This window comes from Penaeus vannamei, chromosome 12 (assembly GCF_042767895.1).
Source record: "Penaeus vannamei isolate JL-2024 chromosome 12, ASM4276789v1, whole genome shotgun sequence".
Lineage (NCBI taxonomy): Eukaryota > Metazoa > Arthropoda > Malacostraca > Decapoda > Penaeidae > Penaeus > Penaeus vannamei.
In genome coordinates, this window is record NC_091560.1 from 42,623,565 (window position 1) to 42,647,958 (window position 24,394).

Consider the following 24,394-nt stretch of genomic DNA (forward strand, 5'->3'; position numbering starts at 1 on the left):
CACACCGCTATTTTTATAATCACGAAGAGATGCATTAATATCATAAAAACTTCAACAGCAATTGAACATGCCCGCCAGTACAACACCATTTACCAAGGCAATACCACTCCCGTGCATAAAACCACATGCATGGAAATGTAGACCCGCACCACACTTCAAGCAGGGAAATGTCTATCTACACCACGAAACCAAGCAGGGTAATACTGACCTTATCACATATAGCGGTAGGGAAAAGTCCTATACGATGACTTTTTAACTATGGGGCGTCCTTCCTTTAAAACTCGCATATATACAGCTTGTGACCGATAGTTTGTTATAAATCTCATGAAATGTCTTGCATGTCTTACACTTTCACACAAAATGTTATTCCATCTTTATCCTCAAGGAACTTTTTGGTGCTTCTATAATCACCTGTTCTATAATTGTACCTACTAAATGTACGGTTTCTACCTATTGAGGCAGTTACTATATGATCACTTCTCCCCCCAAAGATGACAGTATCGTAAATACTTTACGTTGTTATTTATTGTGAATATCAGATCAACTATGAACGCCTAGGTGCTGTCCGCGTCTCTTCCCAATGTGGATTATGATAAAATTAATAGTAATCAAATACGCACAACCACGATATGAGGCAGCACTTCCAAAGCTCAATCTTCATAATAGTTCTGTCACATTTGAATCGGTATTATTGGAAATACAACCCCACACCTAATTTAAAGAATCTGAGCTTACCACGTGATAGAACACATTCTATGAAAATTTTCTTCTATACCATTATCTGCGCAAATTGATAATAACGGTGTCATAAAGGGTATAAAATCCACGATTTCCAGGAGCCGCGGTAACCTTCCGCCTCCAACGCCACGACAAAATGACAAAAAGTCGTTAAGAGCTAAGGAAAGTCGGACGGATTTGTAGCGGATGACGTATGCGAGGGAAATCAAATGAGCCAATTAGATTCGTGCGTGAACGTGACGTGAACATAGACACTCAATAGAACCAATCAGATATGGAATATCCCATCACGTGATAATAGAGGCTGGGTCTAGGAGAAGCCTTTGAAATTCAAATCAGTTCCATCATGGCTAGACAGTGTGTAGATTGTGAGAACAATTATTTCGATTTCATTGCGAATTATCAACAAAATAACGAAGCAAGCTTACTAAATCTACGCGATCACGGTGTACTGCCAGTTGAAGTGCAGCGTCCCGCACTGTAAGAAATCGTGTCATTACAGAAATGACAGACACCAATGGGTTTGTGGTGCATGGGAAAGGATTAAAAAAACAAAACGTAGAAAGCAATGGAACTTTGCTATAAGCGTTCGCAATTCCCGCCGACCCCGCAGCCTGGCCCTTCTGGAGTTAATGCTTAAGGTAAGATGTGGTTCAAACAATTCCTGGGTCTGGGATCTCTCCTGCCGGAAAGATTTTGTAGACCAGGTGGGGGTGGGGAGGGGCGGTAGTACCCCTTAAAGGAGGTTTAAGGGAGCGGATCCCCTATACCACCCGGAAATATGTCAATATACTATGCTATTCTACCGATAGTTCTCGAAATTCCCTATTATGTAGGCCTATCATACCCTGCCCAGCTATCAGGACCGATATCGTAGTTATGCTTCGTTTACGAAGGAAATAAGTGCTATATTCGCTCGAAACACGACCATAGCTACTTGAAAATTATTCTATTCACCCAAAATGGTGTGGGTTGCATTACCAAATTTACCTTTGAATCTCCACTTTTAATTATTTCAATTAATCCATTTTCCATTATTAAATACAATCCCGTTCGACTTGCAAGTATTACTGAAGCCAATGTTTTGAAAACTTGCGACTGCGTGGTCGTTTCAGGTAGCATGTTAGCAGTGGCTGTTGTTAAATACACTTCCTTTGTTTCTACTTCAGTTACCTTCGTGTTTATGATGTCATGTTTAATCTTTTTGTGGTTATTGTTAATAATTTTATTGTTTGTAATGCTGCTCACTCTCCAGTGTTGAGAGAGAGAGTGAGTGTGTGTGTGTGTGTAATAATAATAATAATGGTAAATCTAAGTAAGACAGCCGCGCCTATTATTATTTTTTTCTCCTATCCCCTTCACTCTTGGGTGACCCGTGGAGAATGGGGGGTTGGAGGTAGGGGGGCACACACACGGAAGAAATAGCAGAATGAAAAGTGAAAATTTTGAAAAAAATGCAAAATCCGAACGAGATTCCGGCGGCGCGCCGTTGCGAGATGCGCCGGTGTCAGTGTTGCCAAAATCCCATTTCTCAACCTAACCTAACCAATCTAACCTAACTTAACCTAATCCTCAACCTAACCTAACCTAACCTAATCCTCAACCTAACCTAACCTAACCTAATCCTCAACCTAACCTAACCCAACCCAACCCAACCCGGACCCCCTTCCCTGGACGTATTTCCATACGCCTCACCTGGGGGGGGGGGGGTATTTTGCAGTACAAACGAAGCATACCTTCCAAACCCCCGTATTTTGTATTTTGCAGAAAGCTCATAGTATTGTTTACATTCGAGACGGTCCGAGACAACAAGGTTTGTGGACTGTAGAGAGGCAACTTTTGAATTTCAATTAAAGCACAACCAGTGAGGTCCCCACAATTTTATTAACTTCCCCGACAGGTACGAACTCTAGTCAATAATTCTGTTATACTTTCCTTTGTAAATATAGTGCGGCTGCCTAAATTAGTATTGCCATAATAAGTTTTAGTTACAATTTTAGTTTCATTTAAGTGTCTAATACAATAGGGAATAGTAGACGTATAATATCTGGATGTATGACACTTTGGTTCACATAATTTATTGTTAACATCCTCACGGAGCTGTCTGCTTGATTGACGCAAGTCGGGAAGCAGGTGCCGATATCTCGCAGATGTTAAGATGTTGTGTGCGAATTTTTCTGTTAGGGATTTTCTCCGGTCTTCTAAAGAGGGTATCTGCAGTTGGTTTAGTGCCTCTGTGTATGTGGTGTAGTTTGACCCGAGTGTGTGTGTGTGTGTGTCGCACGACTTTATCAGCTATTAAATTGCGATAATGGGAACAAAATTTTATAGAATGTGAGATAATTGCATTCGTTTACCGTAATAACCCGTCAATTTCGCAAAAGGAAGAGAGCTAACAACCACACTGACCTCAGGTCACCTGACTCGCTGGGTAATTCAGATCTCAACAGTTGGTGCACATCGCATCCCTCTGTTACATATTACGTTATGACCCTCATATTGATTCTCTATAAAACTATATTTTCACGAGAATCAGTCAATCTCTCTCTCTCTCTCTCTCTCTCTCTCTCTCTCTCACACACACACACACACACACACACACACACACACACACACACACACACACACACACACACACTTCCTCTCTCTCTCTCACACAGATGTATGTGTGTGTGTATATATATATATATATATATATATATATATATATATATATATATATATATATATATATATGAATTCAATAATGAAAGACCTGTTTTCACTACCTATGTTTGTCTGAGATTGCTTCTTAGTGTTACTGAATGACTGGACGTGAATGGCTGTACATTTGGTAGACCGTGAAGTGTTTAGAGTCTTCGCTTCTGGTGGACGTTGGGAAAGGTTCTACTGACGGGGCAGCCTATGAATTAAAGCACAAATTCGACTCAATTCGACGCTAGTGTATGTTGGGAAATGTGGTTTTGATGCTTCCTTCGAAATTTAGGAGGAAATCATCGGGGAGAGAGACTGACGGTAGAACTGTGAATTTTATTCGAATATGAATTTTACTGAAATTGGATTAACTTACAGTATCTTTTAAAGCTACAGTTGGCCGTGTTGTTCTGCTTACTTTCCTAGTTACAAATCCCAAAATTCAGACAATTTTTAAAATCCTCTACAAGTAGTACACAATTCCTGACATCTTTCGTATGAAGTCAACTATTAAAATGGTCTTGGCTGCCTGTCCATATTACTCGGGTATGCTATCCCCAGCCCTTCATTGGAAAATAGGTTGGGATGTGTGCTCACCAGGGCTCGAACCTGGGACCTTCTGTGTGTTAGACAGATGTGATAACCACTACACCATGAGCACATCTTGCACTTAATGAATATCTTAGTCATCTGATGTTTATTGGACTTTCTATTATGAGATCTTAATAATTAGAAGAATTACAAAAGCTTGGAAAGTACGATCAGTAGGCATCGTCTATGGAGATATGTAATATATAGAGCAATGAGATGGCTACATCACGCGCGCGCGCGCACACACACACATACATACATACATACATACATACATACACACACACACACACACACACACGGGCGCGCGCAATTAAATTTATGTACATAAACACGCACACGCAGGTAATACACAAATATACACGTATGCACACATACAGTAAAAACGTACACACGTACACACGCAAAGTAAAAACATACACACATAAACACACGCACAGTTAGTACATACATACATATTACACAGTTAATGTAAGCTGTGTGAAGAGCGACGGTCAACAATGGTAAACACGAGAAATGACGAAATTCAAGCAATTCATTACCGGTCACATGTGCATTTTCCTTGGACACTGATTACTTTGATTTTATATTCCCACACTGCGACTCTCCCCACGCGATCCCAACACATCATGCACTCAAAAAAAAACTTGCTCGAACTCTACTTTGATGCACAGTTGGCACCAATCCCCCCCCCCCAATGCCTAGTGTAACTTGTGCACTCAGGCTTTGATATTGAGAAACTACTCCTCCTAAGGCTTAATACTTTATCAGTGGTATATTTTAGGGTGTTAGGGGAACCAACCTTCAAATCTGCCATTGCATTTACTCGTCGTCTTTGGTAAATATAATCCTCTTGTAAGTTTTTCTTTTGTGATTTTTTTTTTTTGGATGTCATAGAAAAAAAATATAAACGGCAGTCATCTTTATTTCGTTCACAATTGCGGGTTAGAATATTAAGAGTCTGGAAATGTGCAAATTCCACGTTATATCGTGCTCTTTGCAAAACAGATTATTAACGTATTTATAAGAGAATAACGATGACTAGTTATATATAGCGTGACAGGACAGGCCTCATCTTATAATATGCAAATCGTGTAATGCAATAGTCATCTCATGGTTAAGCTTATTCGGTGAGGTTAAGAAGATACAGCATGAATATCGCATGTTGCTTTTGAAATCGTAGCTATGTGGTCATCCGTGATGTAAAACATGCAAATACACATTTGTTTTTAGCACAGTATGTGTTAGCATATTTTCCGATCTTCGCGTTGTCATACATTAATCTTAATCACTACACTGTATCGCCAAATTGAATTAAGTTATATTTATATATGTAAAAAAAAAATATTATTGGAAAAGTCAATTTTGAGTAACTTTTTCCGTAAGACATAGTCCTTGTGGCGCAACGGATAACGCGTCTGACTACGGATCAGAAGATTCCAGGTTCGAATCCTGGCAAGGTCGAGAAAATCTTTATAGAGACAAACATTAATAGGAAATATATACACTTATACTTAGAAGGTTATTTAGTCAAAGAGTTCTTGGTGCTACTGTACAACTAATTGCAATTCTACCACTGGGAAATGAAATGCGAATGGCATGGTGAGAAAAACAACAAAAAACAATTCAAGGATATCTGAGAGAGTAAGTGAAAGTGAGAGAGAGGTGGGTCAGGGGGTATAATCTACTCTCGTTGAAAACATTGAGTTACGTCTGTTTTACTGTTCTACTAAAATAAGTTATCTGGAAATTATAAAGTGCGGAGGTAAATGTGCTGTCCATGGTAAACAGACAGAAATGTGTACATACATTTTCCGAAGATAAATATAGAAACGACATTAATCGTTTCATGTAGATATCGCAAAATACGATTCTAAAGAGCCTACTGGGTTCACAGAACACTGACTAATAAAAGGATAGATAAAAGTTGCATTTAGTGGTTGAATTATATTTGTTATAGTTGGACCAATAAGATTAATCGTTCAGTGTTACATTTAGCCATAACTACACTTAGAATATCAGACGATCTAAGAAAGGAATGCAGATTGAGATTATGTTAAGTCTGAGTTTGACGATAGTTATGTTTGGCAGAGGTAATGGTAACGGTATCAACAGCAGTAATAACAGTGATGATCTACAGCGATTGTTCCCAATCTTTAATAGCTCATTACCCACGTTGTTATGACGCGCCGGGCCTTTTTTACCTTACTCGCAAAACTGTTCATATTTATACATATATTTGAAACATTGGTGCAAATTCCGGTGCGCGCGCATACACATATTCACGCTCTCTCTCTCTCTCTCTCTCTCTCTCTCTCTCATACACATACACATACACATACACACACATACAAATACACACACACGCACACGCACACGCACGCACGCACACACACACACACACACACGCACACGCCCGCACGCGCATTATTATCAATATTATAATTACATAGCTTATTTTTTAATTCTACACTTAGATGAAACAGTATTTGGGCAGTTAAATATACAACTTAACACATATATACACACCGGCTTCAGTACACCTCAGCTGCTATTGACAAACAAAGTGCCAGTATGAGGCCAGCTCAGGCAGTTGAGTGAGCTGACTTACATAAAGCGTCAGCTTAGAATTTCGGAGTGACTAGAGGTGTCGCAGAAGCATTCGAGAGAAAATACTAACCGGCTGTGACACATGTGATTGCGATTGTTTTGAATTGGTATTATTCTTGATATCATTGAGACAATGATATTGATAATCATTCTTATTAGCATTATCATCGTTACAGTTACCGTTAGCGTTATCATCATCAAAATAATTATAATCATCATTATCCATCATCTATTATCACTTATGATGAACATTATTATTGTCATTTTGTTCTTTTCTTATAATTGCTTATCAATTAAGTGACTTTAATTCAAAAGTATACACTGATATATAAAAATATTAGTATTTTGTGAAATGTCATGACACATGCCTCACGCGAGCTTTGACACCAATGACGTCATTTTACTAATTCTATCAATGTCGATGGTGTTCTTATCATAGACATTATAATTATTGCCATATTGTAGACATTACACGGAGCAATATAAGACCAAAGAAAATATTTCCGAAAATCAAGGAAAAGGACAAAGGTGAGACAGGTAGTATTAGTAATTGGCGCATTGGTAAGTATTAGTAATTGGCGCATTGGTAAGTATTAGTAATAGGCGCATTGGTAAGTATTAGTAATAGGCGCATTGGTAAGTATTAGTAATAGGCGCATTGGTAAGTATTAGTAATAGGCGCATTGGTATTAGTAATAGGCGCATTGGTATTAGTAATAGGCGCATTGGTATTAGTAATAGGCGCATTGGTATTAGTAATAGGCGCATTGGTATTAGTAATAGGCGCATTGGTATTAGTAATAGGCGCATTGGTATTAGTAATAGGCGCATTGGTATTAGTAATAGGCGCATTGGTATTAGTAATAGGCGCATTGGTATTAGTAATAGGCGCATTGGTATTAGTAATAGGCGCATTGGTATTAGTAATAGGCGCATTGGTATTAGTAATAGGCGCATTGGTATTAGTAATAGGCGCATTGGTATTAGTAATAGGCGCATTGGTATTAGTAATAGGCGCATTGGTATTAGTAATAGGCGCATTGGTATTAGTAATAGGCGCATTGGTATTAGTAATAGGCGCATTGGTAAGTAAAGACAATTTAGAAAATAAAGTCAAATGGGGGTATGGTATATACTTAATGTCACCCCGCAGTCATCACTTTAAAACAATGACTCTCAGCTTGGTTATTTTGAAATTAAGTCCGACTTTTTGTTTCTTTGTTTAGATATGTTAGTTGTACGAAGGGTACGAGCAGCTGGATAAAAAAGGAGATAAAATAGACCTAGGCAACGTTGAGAGACAAAATGAAGCCACATGCGTTTTTTTTATTATTATTTTTTTATTTACTATTTTCTTTTTAGTAAACCGAGTCTAGGTAGGGAATCACATTATTTTTTTCCAGCTCTTGAGAGAGAGAGAGATGGGGAAAGGATTCTGCATCATTGATTGTAGATATCAGACTTTGATATATAGAATATAGATAAAATAATTTCCAATATGAATGTAAATTTTACAAACTGTGCAAATAATAGAAAAATTACCTAATGGGAGGAATATCACGTGAAACGAAGGAGATATATTTGTTTAGAAATTGAAACTTATGTATCTGTTTAAGATATGTCCATTATTAAGTACCTTCATCTAAACGGCAGACAATGAACTCAGAAGTCCTTGCTTCGAGAAAATCAGTGGTATAATTTTTAACGCTTATTTAACTGTACTGATAACATCTACGTATAATTTTATATACCTTTATATGGGCATACAAACTTGATAATTTTGTATACCTTTATATGGGCATACAAACTTGATAATTTTGTATACCTTTATATGGGCATACAAACTTGACTGATATCATTATAATCCCATAAAATATAGTTAGACAAGATTATCCTCTTAAGTACACTATGATTAAAGCATTAAAAACGCTAACAACCACTTGGTTAAGAATCTCCATTTTTGACGCGTCCATGAGTATCAGATATACGAAAATCACATTCTTACAGTTCATGCTTTCTACTTATTTACTAGTGAAAGTTGTAAATACGTATATTATGTATATATTATATATTTTCTCTCCTTGTATATATGGCCTTGTGGCGCAACGGATAACGCGTCTGACTACGGATCAGAAGATTCCAGGTTCGAATCCTGGCAAGGTCGCTAAACTTTTCCTGCGAACACTCCATAGGTCATAGTGTACAAACATGTAGCACATAATAGTTAGGGTATATATGGTGCATATTTAAAGGAATAAAAACGAAATTTCATAATCTACAATTACCAGTTACCAAAAACGTATTGAGTGTTGAGAAATGAGACATTAATAGCAATACCAACAATGCCCTTCATTTAACGTATAATATCCTTTATTTTGAAATGAATAGATAGATTAATAAAATAAAAAATAAAACTGCAGATTAGTATATTACAAAAATAACACTATTTGATCTATGTGATACTGATAATACTTATTTTAATCATTTTGTTTTGGTTGAATCCATGCCTATCTGATCTGATATAAAATAATAGCATACAGTAATTGAATACCAAATACTTTTTTTTCTTTCCTGTAGACTACTTACGCATAATTTACTAAATCAAAGTAACTCACGTTGTAATGAAGACCTATACTTATTAACAAAAGCAGTAAACAATTAAATAAATACGTTGCGCATCCATGTAGTTTAAACAAGGCATGCACGTCTTATCACGAGCTATTTTTAGAAGCTGAGGACAGTAGTTTCCATTTGAGATTAGATAATTCCTGAATTATTATTTTACTTTCCGTGTTCTAGTATTCGCATTAATTTAAATATAAATGTAATTGTAGACACACACACACACATGCACGCAAGCACACACGCACGCACGCAAGCACACACGCACGCACGCACACATACACACGCACGCACGCACACATACACACGCAAGCACACATACACACGCAAGCACACACACACACGCAAGCACACACACACACGCAAGCACACACACACACACACACGTTTTCTATATTGCATTTTTTCCATACACGCTCGCACACTGGCTGACGAAGAAACAAACCTCTATAAAATCTAATCTTTCAAATATTTTAAACCTAATAAACGATTAATAATCGGGATAACGAAAATGTTTCAATAAATACTCGAGCTCAGTGACAGATTGAATTCGTGAAGATGATCATCTTATCTTAGAGTCGGATACCTTATCAGTTGTACTAAGATGACAGCTTTATGGCCATTAAAAAAAAATCATAACGGATAGTCAGGTGTTCAAAAATTTAACTTGATTTTAATGTATGAAAGTGAGAGAGAGAGAGAGAGAGAGAGAAAGAGAGAGAGAGAGAGAAAGAAGAATAGAGAGGCGAGATAGAAATAAGAGTATAATTGAAAAAAATAGGTCAAAATCCGTTTTATCGTTTTCCCTTATATCGCATCTCCTCAGAATAATGACAGTTTTCCGGTATCAATTATCAAAATTTCGTTACTCCTTAGTTTCCTGTCAAGTAACTTATCTTAAGTTGTTAAATCCAAATAAAAATACTAGACTACAAGTATATTAGTATCTGGCATTGCCCTTTTCTAATATATGAGTGTGTGTATGTTTTCTTTACTCACTGAGCTCATTCACCTTACTGTTGCTACTTTGGAAAAGGTGGTATCTGTACATCCGCAAAAAAAGAAAAGAAAAAGAAGAAATAGAAAAAAACGGGTCATAAAGGCTACCCTATTATATAGTAAATTTGCCCATACATGGGGTAGGAGATCGTGTGGGATAATACCTCATAGTAGTATTAATTAAGATCCACGAATAAAATGCTGAATATATTACGTTTTTTTTTTTTTATTAATAACGAAATTATTTTATGAGGGTATTTTAAGTGTCGATATTAAGAAGTTGACGCGTCGGTTTTAGTGGTTTTTGTCACTCCACATAACGACGTGTCAAGTGTCTATGTTCTTCTATTAAGAAATACCATAACACGTTCAAATTGTTCAGATTTTAGCCCTCTCTCTCCCAGTTTAGGGAAGTCATCTCTGGGTAAAAAAATATAATTCTAGAGGTAATTAACACCATGGATAATTTCTTGGTTAAATATAATTGATTTTGGTTTTGTTCAATTACTTTTATTGAGCATTTGTTGAAGGATGGGTGGATGACATTCCTGTTTTAACACCGTTAAGAATTATGAAATACACACACTTGTATGTATATATAGTTAGTAAGTTTCGAATGTCTATTCATCTATGAATATATACAATGTATATTGTGTATACTGTAATACAAATCATAACACCTTGCTTTGCTATTTTGGTTCCTGTGAGAAGTTGACTTTTTTTTAGCATATTAACATCGCCTGTGTGAGATTTTATCACTCGTTCTGCTGTACCTATATTTGATCTTTCAGTTGTGTGTGTGTGTGTTATAAATATATAAACACCCCAAAGATCCTTAATCACTTGAATTCCTTCCAGGACAGAATAATATTTTCAGCTAAAACCTACAACAATCTCTCACCATATACGCGTAGTATGTTACAAAGATAAATATATACGCACATTTGTATACATATACATAATGGCCTTGTGGCGCAACGGATAACGCGTCTGACTACGGATCAGAAGATTCCAGGTTCGAATCCTGGCAAGGTCGACTAAAAGCTTTTGGATATGGATGCCTCCTCGCAACATAATTTTGAAAGTGTATAGGTGTCGCTCTTCAGACCATGGCTTTTAAGTTGGGGAACAAGGAATCCTTATCTGCCCTTCTGAAAGTGGATGCACGATGTTGACCAAGGAGTCCCAATGTCAAGGGATCCATGGTAGACAGCTCCCTTCATCCAGGGTATCCATTACTTTAGATGGACTTGTTTCAGTAGGTGGTCAAAAAGAGCCCCGAATTTGCTTTTTACGCTTTCCTTCGCTGCATCTTGGGATAGAACGTCTACAGACTTTCCTTGATGTTAGGTATGAATCAGAAAAAGTAATCCGTTAATCGGCATTCATTTTTTTTCTCAAATTGTTTTTTGGTTCCTCTCTTTCTCATACTATTCCTCGTTCCTTCTCATTTGCGCCTTCCGTTCAGCTCCCCCTCTAGTTTTCGCCTTGCTTCCCCTCTTCTTCGTCCTAGCCTTTATTCCATTCTCTTCCTCCTCATATTCTCTCTTCCCCATCGCTTTCCATTTTTCATTCCCCTACTCTTTGCATTCTCTCTTTCTTGCTCAAACTTATTTCCCTCTCATCTTTCTTTTCCCCTCCTCTTCATCCACCATTTTCCCCCCTTTCCCGCCTCTTCTTACTTTCTATTACCTGGAACAGCATCCAAACCATTAAGAATACATATTAATTACAAAACCACGTGACAATAAATAAGATGATGGGCGTTGATGCAGATTTCGTCTTCCAGCTTAACTACACAAGTTTCCCTGCTCCCTGTTGCTACCCAGATAAGAAGGAAAGTACAGTTAGCATGCAAAAAGTTTTCGTGGAAAAATATAAATCAAACGAATGGTAATAAAAGAAAAATATGTACAATAGCACTGGGAAATTTTGCCATCACTCCGTACCATGGTTAACAATTCCGCAGTGGAAATGCATAATAGGTTTCATAGTTCAGATCCAAAAATGTCTTCCGATCCAACACCTTATACTTACTCATACTTCTTCTTCCGATCCAACACCTTATACTTACTCATACTTCCTCTTCCGATCCAACACCTTATACTTACTCATACTTCCCCTTCCGCCCCAACACCTTATACTTACTCATACTTCCTCTTCCGATCCAACACCTTATACGTACTTGCTCAGGTATTTCCTCTTCCGTGTCTTAATACTTTTGCTTCACTTTAAACAGGTATTTTGATAGAATGAGTGAAAACACTGTGCTCACCAGGGCTCGAACCTGGGACCTTCTGTGTGTTAGACAGATGTGATAACCACTACACCATGAGCACGTTATATAGTAAACTGTGAAATTAATTTTTGTAATTTACATTTACGCAAACGCACAATCACACCACACGAATATACGCGTGTATATATATGGGTATATGTGTATTGTTATGGATATATGGTTATATGTGTAAATGTAGGTGTAAGGTTTGTATGGGTATATGTGTATTGGTATACAAGTGAGTAAGTGTGTATGGGTGTATATGTGGTCAGATATGCATACATGTGTACGTGTATGTGTGTAACAGTGAATTATTATTATTATTAATTATCATTATTAATTATTATTATTATTATTATTATTATTATTATTATTATTAATAATAATAATAATAATAATAATAATAATAATAATAATAATAATAATAATAATAATAATAATAATAATAATAATAATATTATTATTATTATTATTCGCGCGCGCGCGCGCGCGCGTGTGTGTGTGTGTGTGTGTGTGTGTGTGTGTGTGTGTGTGTGTGTGTATGTATGTGTATGTATGTGTATGTATGTGTATGTATGTGTATGTATGTGTATGTGTGTGTGCGTGTGCGTGTGCGTGTGCAATAATGATATAGAAAAATAGATATACATATAGATATGCAGATATACATATCTGCATATCTATATGTATATCTATTTTTCTATATCATCACACACACACAAACACACACACACACACACACACACACACACACACACACACACACACACACACTCGTCCACACAAACACACATCTTAAAAGTGAATAAAATGAAAAAGGAGATGATGCTAGCCAGCGGTTGCGTGCGTGCGGGTCGGCTGTGAACTCCCGCCGGTTAATTTTGGCGACCGCCCTCAAGACACCGCGTTTTCTTGTTTCTTGTTGTTTGCGTTTTTGCTCGCGACTTTGCTTTTTTTTTCCAGAGTGATGTTAATGTAATTTGGTGGTGATGGTGTGGTGGTAACGATGGTGGTATTGGTGATGATGGTGGTGGTGGTGGTGATGATGACTGACGGTAAAAGAGATGGTGATGACTGGCGATGGTGATGATAACGATAATAATTGCAATGACAAAAGCAAAACATACCAATAACAAACCCAACAAATAAGGTTAATAAATAAAATAAATAAAACAAATAAATAAATAAGGGAAAGTACGCTCTTGACGTCACTGGTGACGCTGAGCACGAGACGCAGAATAAAGCCAACTTGAATCCTCGTCTTGCAGTCGTATTTAGCCTATCGTCCCGACTCTGACGTCATCAGTTGCGTCATCCACGTGTATTTTCACCGAGGGTCCGTTGTGTCTTGCGATGGCTGGCTCCACGCGCCCCTTCTGTTTGCGATTGTGACGTCACGCTTGTGGGTGTAAGGTTACCCACTGGGCGCGAGCGATGGGCGCCTCCGCTGCTACTTAACTGTTATTATACCTCGTTTATGTATGCGAATTGCGAGTCCACACAGGGACTTACTGAGACAGGAATGTGGAGAACCTAAGTTGCCTCGTCCCTTTCAGATGTAGTTTTTGTCTCAATAAACGTGTCAAAGTCAAAGTCAAAGTCGTTTGGTTTGCTCGCGTGGGAAGCTTTGGACGCCGAACTGTATCAATAAGAAAGAGATGGCGGGACTAAGGACATTTGGATCCGTTTGAAGGTCTATTTTTTGTAAAACGGTTTGCGAAAATCTTTTTGAAATTACGCGTTAGAATTTTTCCCGCGAAATTTTGTGAATATATGAAGGCCTTGTGGCGCAACGGATAACGCGTCTGACTACGGATCAGAAGATTCCAGGTTCGAATCCTGGCAAGGTCGCTGAGCTTTTCTTGTGTGAACTTTGAATAAGAAGAAAACCGACAAGACTGTAAGAGTAGACAGAAGATACAGTTAATTTTTCATATAAAATCAAAGGGGGGGGGGGGAGAAAGAGGAGGAGAACAAGAACAAGAACAACAAGGAGGAGAAGGATAAGGATAAGGATAAGTAGGAGGTGGAGGATAAGGTTAATGATGACGACAACGACGAATCATGAAAAACAGCATATCCCATTACCTGAAGAATTGGCTGTTCTTATGAATTTGTGGGGCTGTTCCTTATTTAATAAAGTTTGCAATAATTGCTAAAAATAAAGAGTCAACATTATTTTTACTAATACAATTTAACGTTTCTAAACCAAACGCGTAAAATAATGATAAACCATAGCCAGTAAACCAGTCGTAATATCGTAATAACAATAATAATATTAATAATAATACCATTAATACTACTAATAACAATAATAATTATAATAATAATGATAATGATAATGATAACAACAATAAAGATAGCAATAATATCAATGTATAAGTACGTTGCGAAAAAAAAGTGAAAGATGGGCTCAAGCAAATGTAACCCAGAAGCTAAGGTACGTCAGTTGGTAACAATTTCTTTGCCAAGGTGACTTTAAAATGTGAGGACGTGTACCCTGGCTTCTTCCGTCAGCTGTTGATGGATGTAGAAGTGCCTACAAATTTGAAATATGATTTCCCTTGTGCTGCACGGGGCTTAATGAGAGAGAGAGAGAGAGAGAGAGAGAGAGAGAGAGAGAGAGAGAGAGAGAGAGAGAGAGAGAGAGAGAGAGAGAGAGGGAGAGGGAGAGGGAGATGGAGAGGGAGAGGGAGGGGGGAGGGGGGGGGGGGGAAAGAGAGGGGGGAAGAGAGAAACGAAACGAAAGAGAAATGTGAAACGATATAGTAATTTCAATTATTATGCATTGCGCAAATAGCTAATTAAGCAATAAGTTTGGTTTAGCCATTAATTAATACCAGCCCTCCATGTATGGAAGAGTTCAGATCATTTGCTAGCTTTAGATACATGGGCAATAAAGTGTAATTCAACATAGAAACTCAAATATAATCATTATGGTCATGGATGTTATAGATGCCTATATAACCCTAAAGTTGAGTAAAAGTTTTTTTTTTCTTCTGAATTTTGCTCAATTTGGGACTCACACTGAAATATGGTCTTGACATGAATAACATTTCCGAGACCTGTGAATCCCCCCACCCCCTACCCCACCTCATCCAATCCCTAGCTCGTTGTTATCGTGTGTGTGTGTGTGGAGGGGGGGGGGGGACTGAGGCCTAAGTGAGAGCTGTGAATTATGAACACCATCATGCTTGAAAATAAATCAAAACATCATCCAGTCTCTTTGGAAATCCTGTAAAATACCATCTCGCATATTATTTAATGCAATGGGTATTATTTAGGTTCGACCATGTTTACTCTGTGTCCAAACTAACCTAACGTTGGTGCATTTCCATTCTTTTGCTTCTCCAACAGCTCGATTGTTGATCTTGAAAACTCATTAAATATTTCTTAAGCTCATTTACTAAACATCTGTCGACTGTACTTAGTAACCATATACGTACTTGGAAACTTCATTCTTGATGTATGTCCGCTTGTTACGTAGGAATAAATAGAACAATGTTACCCAGTTCTATCAAGAAGAGATTGTAACTTGACTCAACAGTCTACTATGAGAGTGGAATGCAAATGAGGCAGCAATCCACTTGGGGAAAAGAGGGGTCTGGCGTTAACCTACTTTCTTACGTGCATCGCATATCTGAACAAGGGTTCGTGATCTTTGGTGTCTGGTAAAAGGTCTTTACAATCAGGTGCATTGTGCTTTCTACCACAGACCGAAACCACAATGGGATGGGTTTCACATAGTCTGGATCTTTAGTTAGGAAGATATACATAATTCATTGAGTTGAATGAAATATGCCTCTATGTTATTAAAAAAATGGATTTCATTTGTGCAGTGTAGACTGTAGTATTAATTTCAGAGATCATATGTCTCATATAGAGGTAAATCATATCAAAACCTACTAAAATGGTACTCACGTTATATTTGCATGACTTTAGGAGGCTACCTTCCGCAATAGTTTTATTTTTATTTTTTTTTCTTAACAAAATATGGCGCCGCACATGCTAAGTATCACAAACTTTCAAATACAGCCGATGCGAGTTTATTTTATTTTTTTCTGATAAGAAGAGAGAGACTGGGAGGTAGAGGAGAAAGAGGGAAAGAGGGAGAGAGAGAGAGAGAGGGAAGGAGAAGGAGAAAGAGTGTCAGGGTTTTGTTTTGCCCTGATTTGGGGGGTTATGGATTCACAGTTCTGGTTTGGAGGTTTATTCTGCAGAGGTCCGGTAGCGTGGCGGGGGCTGTGCCTTGTGCTGGTGCAGTTGTGGGCAAAGGGAGCCCAGGTGCGCGCCAAGCTGTAACAAGCATGTGGGGAGACTCCCCAAGGGGACGTCTGGTCAGGGCCGAGAGCCATGGTCAAGTGTGCTGCCTTCGATCAACTCGAAGCATTCAAAAACTGGGTCGGTCCTATCACTGGGGGACGTGGCTAGGTACCCCTCGTTCCTCAGAGAGAGAGAGAGAGAGAGAGAGGGAGAGAGAGAGAGAGAGAGAGAGAGAGAGAGAGAGAGAGAGAGAGAGAGAGAGAGAGAGAGAGAGAGAGAGATAGGAGAAATACAGAGAGAGAAGAAGGAGGGAGAGAAAGAGAGAGAAAAGGAGAGCAAAGGGGAGTTAGAAAGAGAAGATATATGGAGAGAGAGAGAGAGACAGAGAGATCCAGGAACGGTGGGTCCCTTATGCTGTCCACATTCCAAGATCCTCAGACCAGCCATGGTTTGGACCGAGATGCGGAATGGCATCTGAGAAGTACAAGGCATAGCTAAACTTAATATCGAGTGTGGCATGGCGCCTTGATTGAAAAACTATGAGGAGTTGCTGCACTTCAGTCTGCTTACTGATTATCTTACTGACACCGAAGTGTTGTCCTGAGCAGAAGAAAATCACTGTACGCAATTATAGTAGGCGTGCTATAGGGGAGTGTCCCGGGCCCCCCTTGTAGAACATATTCATAAACGATTTGTTGCAACTGGTTCCTGTTGTGCAAGCTTTTGCAGATGATGAGACAGTGACAGCAACGCATCTAAACAACATAATTTTAAAAATTCTACCCTGTAGTGGACCCTGAGGTCCATTTTGTTTTTATTTCTTTTAATTGTACCTCACTAGTAGCAATCTTTAGTATTTATTTATTTGATGTCTTGTTTTACCTGCTCTAAACCATAAACAAGCAGTTAACAGCCAGCAGCTAAGGGGAGGAGGGGTGAAGTTTCCGCCTACCTTTTTGGCGGGTTTTCGGCAGTTCACCCTGACCCTCGGAACTGGCTGGATCTGTGTCCTCTTGTTTACGTTTCTGTGATTGCTATTTGTGAAACGTTTTGTGCAGCGTGTCCGGGATATCATTTATACCTTCTTACTTTTTTCATAGTAAACTCTTAATGTGAAGATCCTTTTATCTTTTATAACACATGCTAAGCACTCGAGGTACAAACTTGCTCAGAACTCAGCCAGCCCCACCAGAAGTGTCTGGGCTTGTGAACCACCGCAGGGGGTGTTCGCTACATCCCAACCATCAAACTCTTCTTTGATAGTAAAGCTCTGGAACCTGAAGATGAAGTAGATATACTTGGTGTTTCCTACAATAAAAAAACTAACATTTAAGAAACACATTGAGAACACTGTCAAGAAAGCATTAGTAAAATTGCATCCTTGAGACGGATATCATGGCTTCTGGATGGAAAAGGAAGAGAATTTCTATACAAAACCCAAATACACTCTGCAATTGTGTATGCTCCTCTGACATGGGAAGGGGCTGTTAAGAAGTATCTCGACCTCTTTAATAGAGTACAAGCTAGAGCTATCGGCATGGCATAACCAGTGGTGAAGATCCTAGGATTCCAAGCAACCTTCAGAATCTCCAGCGCCGGAGGAACATCACGTCATATGTAGCCGAGACCGTTTGAATATGTCAAATAATGATTTGGAATTCCTACATTGGGAATAAGGGCAGGCGAGGTCTATACTTTCTTCTATAAAAAGTTCCAGTGATTACAAGTGATAATGCTAATGTATTACGGGAACATATGCCATTACTTTTGAAAATTACTGAATAGGATTATTTTAAGCGCAATAATGTCACTTGCCATCAGTCAAAGACCATCTCAGGGTGCGTTATAGCAAGGCAAATTAAAAAGAAATCATGAGTCACGATTCGCCACCTCAGTTTAGCGTTGGTATCTATGGAAACTATGAAAAGAGGGTTTACACCAGGCAAGTTGACCTCAGGTGAGCCGAGACGGTATCTTTCGGAATGAGGCAAAAATGGAGCTGGACCTATTTTGCCTTAGCGGAAGCCTAGATCAGTAGCAACTCGAAGTGTCATGGCATCTGATTCTATTTCTGGAAAAAACAAACAAACAAAATTTTTTTTTGGATTACATTAAAAATGCTTTGTGAATATGGTCGATCATTTTAGTCTTTTCGCATATCAAAAAAATGATGATAAATAATGATTTTCATAGTTATATTTTCATTGAACAATCATCAAAATGGCCCTGTGGGACGCCAAGACACCTCTAATTGCTACTGATCTAGCCTTCCCCTTTTGCTTTAGTCGCAGCGAGACAGCCATGCCGTTAAACCCATGCAGTTCGAGTTCCTGATAAATTTAGTGCAAGAGCATCCTGCAATATATGATCCCAGTGTTCACAGCCACCGAGAACGTGATGCCAAAGTGTCTCTGTGGAAAGAGATTGCTGCTGCAGGGAATAACGCACGTATAATAGGGTATTGGTATTTTGTACAGTTACCAAAACTAAAAATAATTCCTAGACCATTCCATTTTGTTATTCCAGAGCTCCACCTTGAGAAACAAAATATTTCACTATATCACGAACTTCCATTCGTGTTTCTTGTCAGACCTGAGTTTGAATGATGGGAATTCATAGGGCATCAATTGCATTTGTAATCGAAATCCCTTTCATATTGAATGAGTTTATGAAGTGTGCAGACAGTTTTCTTAAAACTTTCACTTGTCATCTTAAAAAATATAGAAATTTTCTGGGTGGTTTAGCAGGTCAGGGAATAAATGGTTGAAGTTTCCAAAATATGGCTTCTTGAGGTTTAATTCATGAAACCTTTTACTTTTTTGCGACTACGGCAATGCAAGTACTTCAGCGAGTGAAAATGGGTCCATTATCGATGAAATCAGTGGGCTCGCCAAGTACCGATTTGATTCGCCTCGCCTCTCACGGTACATACATACATATATATATATATATATATATATATATATATATATATAATAATAATAATAATAATAATAATAAATGTAGGTGGTTGGTATGAAAGGAATCGGCTTGCTGGTTTATTGGGGGAGGAAAGGTGTGACCCCATGCCCCGGGTGCTGAGAGCAGAGGGCGAGCTGCCCTGTCCTGTGACTGCTCCTGTTCTTTTGTCTGCTCGTCGGTCTCTGGTCTCTACCTGACGAGATGTCCTTTTATCCTGCAACTGCTGTTTAAGGCAGGGGCCTGCTTCTGTTAGTTCTTACGGCCGTGACAAAGTGGGTGAGTTCGCCAGGAATTGCTTAAGGGGGAGAAAGTACTGGGCAAGTAAGGGTGCGTGCACAGAGAACGCACTGGTTTCTAGCCTGGGTCGGCGCAGGAAACCAGAGTGATAAGGTGTTTGCAGAGGACACAAGTAACCAGTTCCGACTCACTGCAGTGTGACAGCCACTTGAAGGAACTAAATGCTGGAAAGCAGAATGTTAATTTTAAAAAGTATTAAATGGTGATGGTGGTGGTCCCAAAGTCCCTTAGGTTATCGTGTATCAGAGGAGCAATGTGGCAGTGGTTTCGCAGAGAGGTGCAACATTCAGTAGCAAGGAGGGTCACATCGTCTTCTGAGGCTGATATATAAGTGTACCAGACCAGTAAAAGGGCTAAGGAGGAGTATGATAAGTTACTTGTCAATAACCTTACTAAGATGTCAAAAATGAGAGCGTTCTAAGAACAATGTCACAAGAGAGGTAACAAAGTGTTAATTACTTAGGATTTGTTAGGATTAGTGAGGTCAAAAGAGTACCATTATTTTGTAGATAGAAAAGTTGGTAAAAATTCCATATCTTCAGGCTATATAGACTAGTAATGTTTTGGACACATAAAGGCATCTCGGCCTAAACTTAAATGTAAACGTGAGTTTCTCGGGCGCTGTAAAAACATGATTGCGGCGGCGGCACGCAATTCGTGGGCAGCTTGACCTAAACAAGAAGTAAATGTGCACATATAAGGAGCAGTATGACATACGTGCGAGTAACAACTTTCGGTGGGCGCGATTCTTCCGTCGTAGATTCAACGGGCGTCTGGGCGCGATTTTTGTAGTAGTTACACCCATGAGCTGGCGAAAAACTAAATTGCGGTGATAATAACTATGTAAGCCTATATAAAGCTTGGTGTCTGCAGTGCATTACCCCTATTTCAACAGATTTTAATTCCATCAGTTAGTTGAGTTACATTTTCACCAATACCTTAAAACTAAAGAAGCATAAATTCCAGCAGTACTAAGGACAAGATATCGAACACTGAGAGAAGACGTCATTAAAGCGAGTTAGAATCAGTTATAAAACATATGGTGCTTAGTACAATTCATAATCCTAGAGACAATTTTGTGTAGAGCAGTCAAATAGGTGAGTAAAAGAGGTCATCGACATATATGTGTGAATAAGGGAACAATTACCGCAAGTAAAAGGAAAGTGATTTTTCAAAAGAACACAATCTGTATAAGTTCACAGAATGAAAGTGAAAATGCAAGTAGTGACGAAGGAACTACTAATGAAGTGAAGGAAAGGATAATTGTAAATTCGCAACAATAAATATTAACAATATAAGCGGGTAGACCGAAACATAACAATAAATGAGTAAATTGAAGAACGGTTATTTGCTAAGAAGAAAAAGTAAAACATGCTAAACTGTGCAATGTGAAGACAACAACAGTACGATAGACTGAAAAACACAAATAACACAATATACAGCAATTACAGAATGGTTAAGGCGGCGGAATGAGGTGATGGGAGTGAAGTGAGAGTTGTTACAAGTCTGATCTCAGTTTGTGACTTCGTTTGTATGTGTAGTTAAAACAATTATCAACTGAGAAATTTTGTAATATAGAGTTAGTACTGTGTGTTTGTTAAGAAAAGGCAACTTATATGTAAGGTGTGGGTGTGTATAGGGAGGGCAATAGTTAATCTGGCACTAAAGAGGTACACTTACTCATAATGGTAGCAAGAAAGCATTGGTAATGGAAGGTAGAATGTGCCACCATGGCTGTGCTGACAAGGGTTCATGAAGACTTGGTGATGTAAGTGGGTCATGTTGGTGAGTGGCGTTGTAGAGTACAAGAATACTTCGTCAGCGACTTCGGCAGGCGTGAGTTGTCAGAACGAAGTAGTGACAGACAGTGTGGGTAGGTGTGGATCAAAGAAGACTTGGTAGCGGTGGCTGGCGTTAACGGAGGCATAGAGACACTTCGGTGAGCTTATCTTCTTAACAGGAACGTTCGGCGATGTGAGGTTTTTCCACCACTAAGCCACCAGTTGTAATAGAGTTGGGGGCGTGTAGGTGGTTGGTATGAAAGGGGTCTTGGCTTACTGGTTTATTGGGGAAGGAAAGACATGACCCCAAGAGACCCCGTGCCTCGGGTGCTGAGGGCGGAGGGTGAGCTGCTCTGTCCTGTAACTGCTCCTGTTCTTCTGTCTGCTTGGTCTCTGCCTGACGAGACATCCTTTTATCCTGCGATTGCTGTCCCAGGCTGGTGCCAGCTTCTGTACCTTTGGGGTGTCAGTTCTTCTGGCCGTGAGAAAGGGTGCGAGTTCGCCAGAATTGCTCGAGGGGGAGAAAGTACTGGGCAAGTAAGGCTTGGGAGTGGTTGGTGTGATCAGCTACTGCCTCTGGACCGGGACAGGAACGTACAGCTTCCGTTTCGACCATGGGCAGATTTGTATTCTTGACAGTGTGTATATATATACATACATATATGTGTATGTGTGTGCGTGTGTGTGTGTACATACATACATATATATATGTATATGTGTATATATATACTGTGTGTGTACACAATGTGTGTATATTTATGTACATTTATATGCATATATATATATGTACACACACACACACACATTCTATATATATATATATATATATATATATATATATATATATATATATATATATATATATATATATATGCACATATATACATGTGTGTGTATATATGTTTGTATATGTATATTCACATATATATGTGTATATATGTATATATATGTGTATATATATATATCTATATATATGCATATGTGTATATGTGTAGACATATTACACACACACACATATATTTGTACATGTATATGTGTTTCTGTCTCTCTGTGTGTGTGATATCATATATATAGGTTACACACACATATATATATATATACATGTGTGTATTATATGTATATATATATATATATATATATATATATATATATATATGTCGGTATATAGATGATAATATATATATTTGTCGGTATATAGATGATGATATATATATTTGTCGGTATATAGATAATAATACACACACACACACACATATATACATACGTACATATATAAATACACATATATACATGCATATATACATATACTTATACACACACCCGCATCCGCACACGCGCGCACACACGCACACGCACACACACACATTATATATATATATATATATATATATATATATATATATATATATATATATATATATATATAATTTGTATATATGAATGTATCTCTAAAGGCGTGCTACATATATAGACACACACACGTATAATGCTGATGTCAAATTAGCAGAAAAATGACATTAGATGTCGAAACATGGCCTTGTGGCGCAACGGATAACGCGTCTGACTACGGATCAGAAGATTCCAGGTTCGAATCCTGGCAAGGTCGCTAATCCCGTTTTTGTACTGGGATGCTTTCACCGATACATGCATGTTTCTGCACGCACGCACATATTCATTCACTCATACCATGGCTTTTTATTAGAAAATGAAATTATTAAGCTAAGCGGGGAGTCAACATGGTCTAAATCTAACTCGAAGGTAAAGCTTATCGATTACACAGAATCAGAAACCCTCTCCCTAGCACCACAGGTTCGAATCCTGCAACCTTACCCTTGAAAAATTAATAATGGAAGGATTCGTTATTTTTTGAAATGACAAGAGATTCCGACATATACAACTTAAATCTAAACGCTAAACTTATTTTCTTAACGATATATCAAATATATGAAGACCGAAATTACTCTCTGCATTCACTCACTTCAGAGGCAAGTGTGAGTATCATAGTAATTCAGTCAATCGAAGCCCATGTTTACGACCTGAGACTCATTCCATAAAGAAAGTTTTGTTGTAACATTAAGAAGAAATATATACTGATTGAAATAATTGAACATATAAAGTTAATTATAGGCAGAAGGCCTTAGTCACTCGACAGAAATCGGCCACCCTTAATATAACGTGCTCATGGTGTAGTGGTTATCACATCTGTCTAACACACAGAAGGTCCCAGGTTCGAGCCCTGGTGAGCACAGTTGTTTTCTGTCTATTTTGTAAAGGGTAAACAAAAATCAACAATATTCAGCTGTAAGGCATTTTCTTCCAACATGCTAAACATCTTTTTATTGGTAATATCAAACCGGAAGTTGCATATAATAAGCACGGAGGTACCATTTTCTAATATGGGACGAGGCTGTTTCACTGTTTGTGCCACATTTTAGAATAGTTACATATACGTATAAACACATAACAGGAAGTAAATAATTAAAATAACGAAAGAAAGCAGTTGGAAACCAGTGCACGTGCTTCTTATTCGGGGAAGGACAATGCCTACCAGCATATTAGG

The 24,394-nt window shown here is 38.3% G+C and overlaps 1 protein-coding gene and 8 non-coding genes across 9 annotated transcripts; 7 read left to right on the forward strand and 2 right to left on the reverse strand.

The window, feature by feature from the left end:
• Nucleotides 1-4,020: 4,020 nt before the first annotated feature.
• On the reverse strand, nt 4,021-4,093 carry TRNAV-AAC (transfer RNA valine (anticodon AAC)). The gene has a single exon. It is a non-coding gene; the product is annotated as a tRNA-Val (tRNA).
• A 1,321-nt stretch (nt 4,094-5,414) lies between these two features.
• TRNAR-ACG (transfer RNA arginine (anticodon ACG)) lies at nt 5,415-5,487 on the forward strand. Its single transcript has one exon. It is a non-coding gene; the product is annotated as a tRNA-Arg (tRNA).
• Nucleotides 5,488-6,597: 1,110 nt separating this feature from the next.
• LOC138863559 (uncharacterized) lies at nt 6,598-11,429 on the forward strand. Its single transcript, XM_070127741.1, has 5 exons — nt 6,598-6,620; nt 7,099-7,161; nt 7,327-7,718; nt 8,552-8,673; nt 11,340-11,429. Exons 1-5 carry the CDS (start codon nt 6,598-6,600, stop codon nt 11,427-11,429), a joined length of 690 nt encoding a protein of 229 aa, XP_069983842.1.
• Nucleotides 8,725-8,797, forward strand: TRNAR-ACG (transfer RNA arginine (anticodon ACG)). The gene has a single exon. It is a non-coding gene; the product is annotated as a tRNA-Arg (tRNA).
• TRNAR-ACG (transfer RNA arginine (anticodon ACG)) lies at nt 11,218-11,290 on the forward strand. The gene has a single exon. It is a non-coding gene; the product is annotated as a tRNA-Arg (tRNA).
• Nucleotides 11,430-12,520: 1,091 nt separating the features above from the next.
• Nucleotides 12,521-12,593, reverse strand: TRNAV-AAC (transfer RNA valine (anticodon AAC)). Its single transcript has one exon. It is a non-coding gene; the product is annotated as a tRNA-Val (tRNA).
• Nucleotides 12,594-14,310: 1,717 nt separating this feature from the next.
• On the forward strand, nt 14,311-14,383 carry TRNAR-ACG (transfer RNA arginine (anticodon ACG)). The gene has a single exon. It is a non-coding gene; the product is annotated as a tRNA-Arg (tRNA).
• An 8,984-nt stretch (nt 14,384-23,367) lies between these two features.
• On the forward strand, nt 23,368-23,440 carry TRNAR-ACG (transfer RNA arginine (anticodon ACG)). Its single transcript has one exon. It is a non-coding gene; the product is annotated as a tRNA-Arg (tRNA).
• A 569-nt stretch (nt 23,441-24,009) lies between these two features.
• On the forward strand, nt 24,010-24,082 carry TRNAV-AAC (transfer RNA valine (anticodon AAC)). Its single transcript has one exon. It is a non-coding gene; the product is annotated as a tRNA-Val (tRNA).
• The last annotated feature ends 312 nt before the right edge of the window (nt 24,083-24,394 follow it).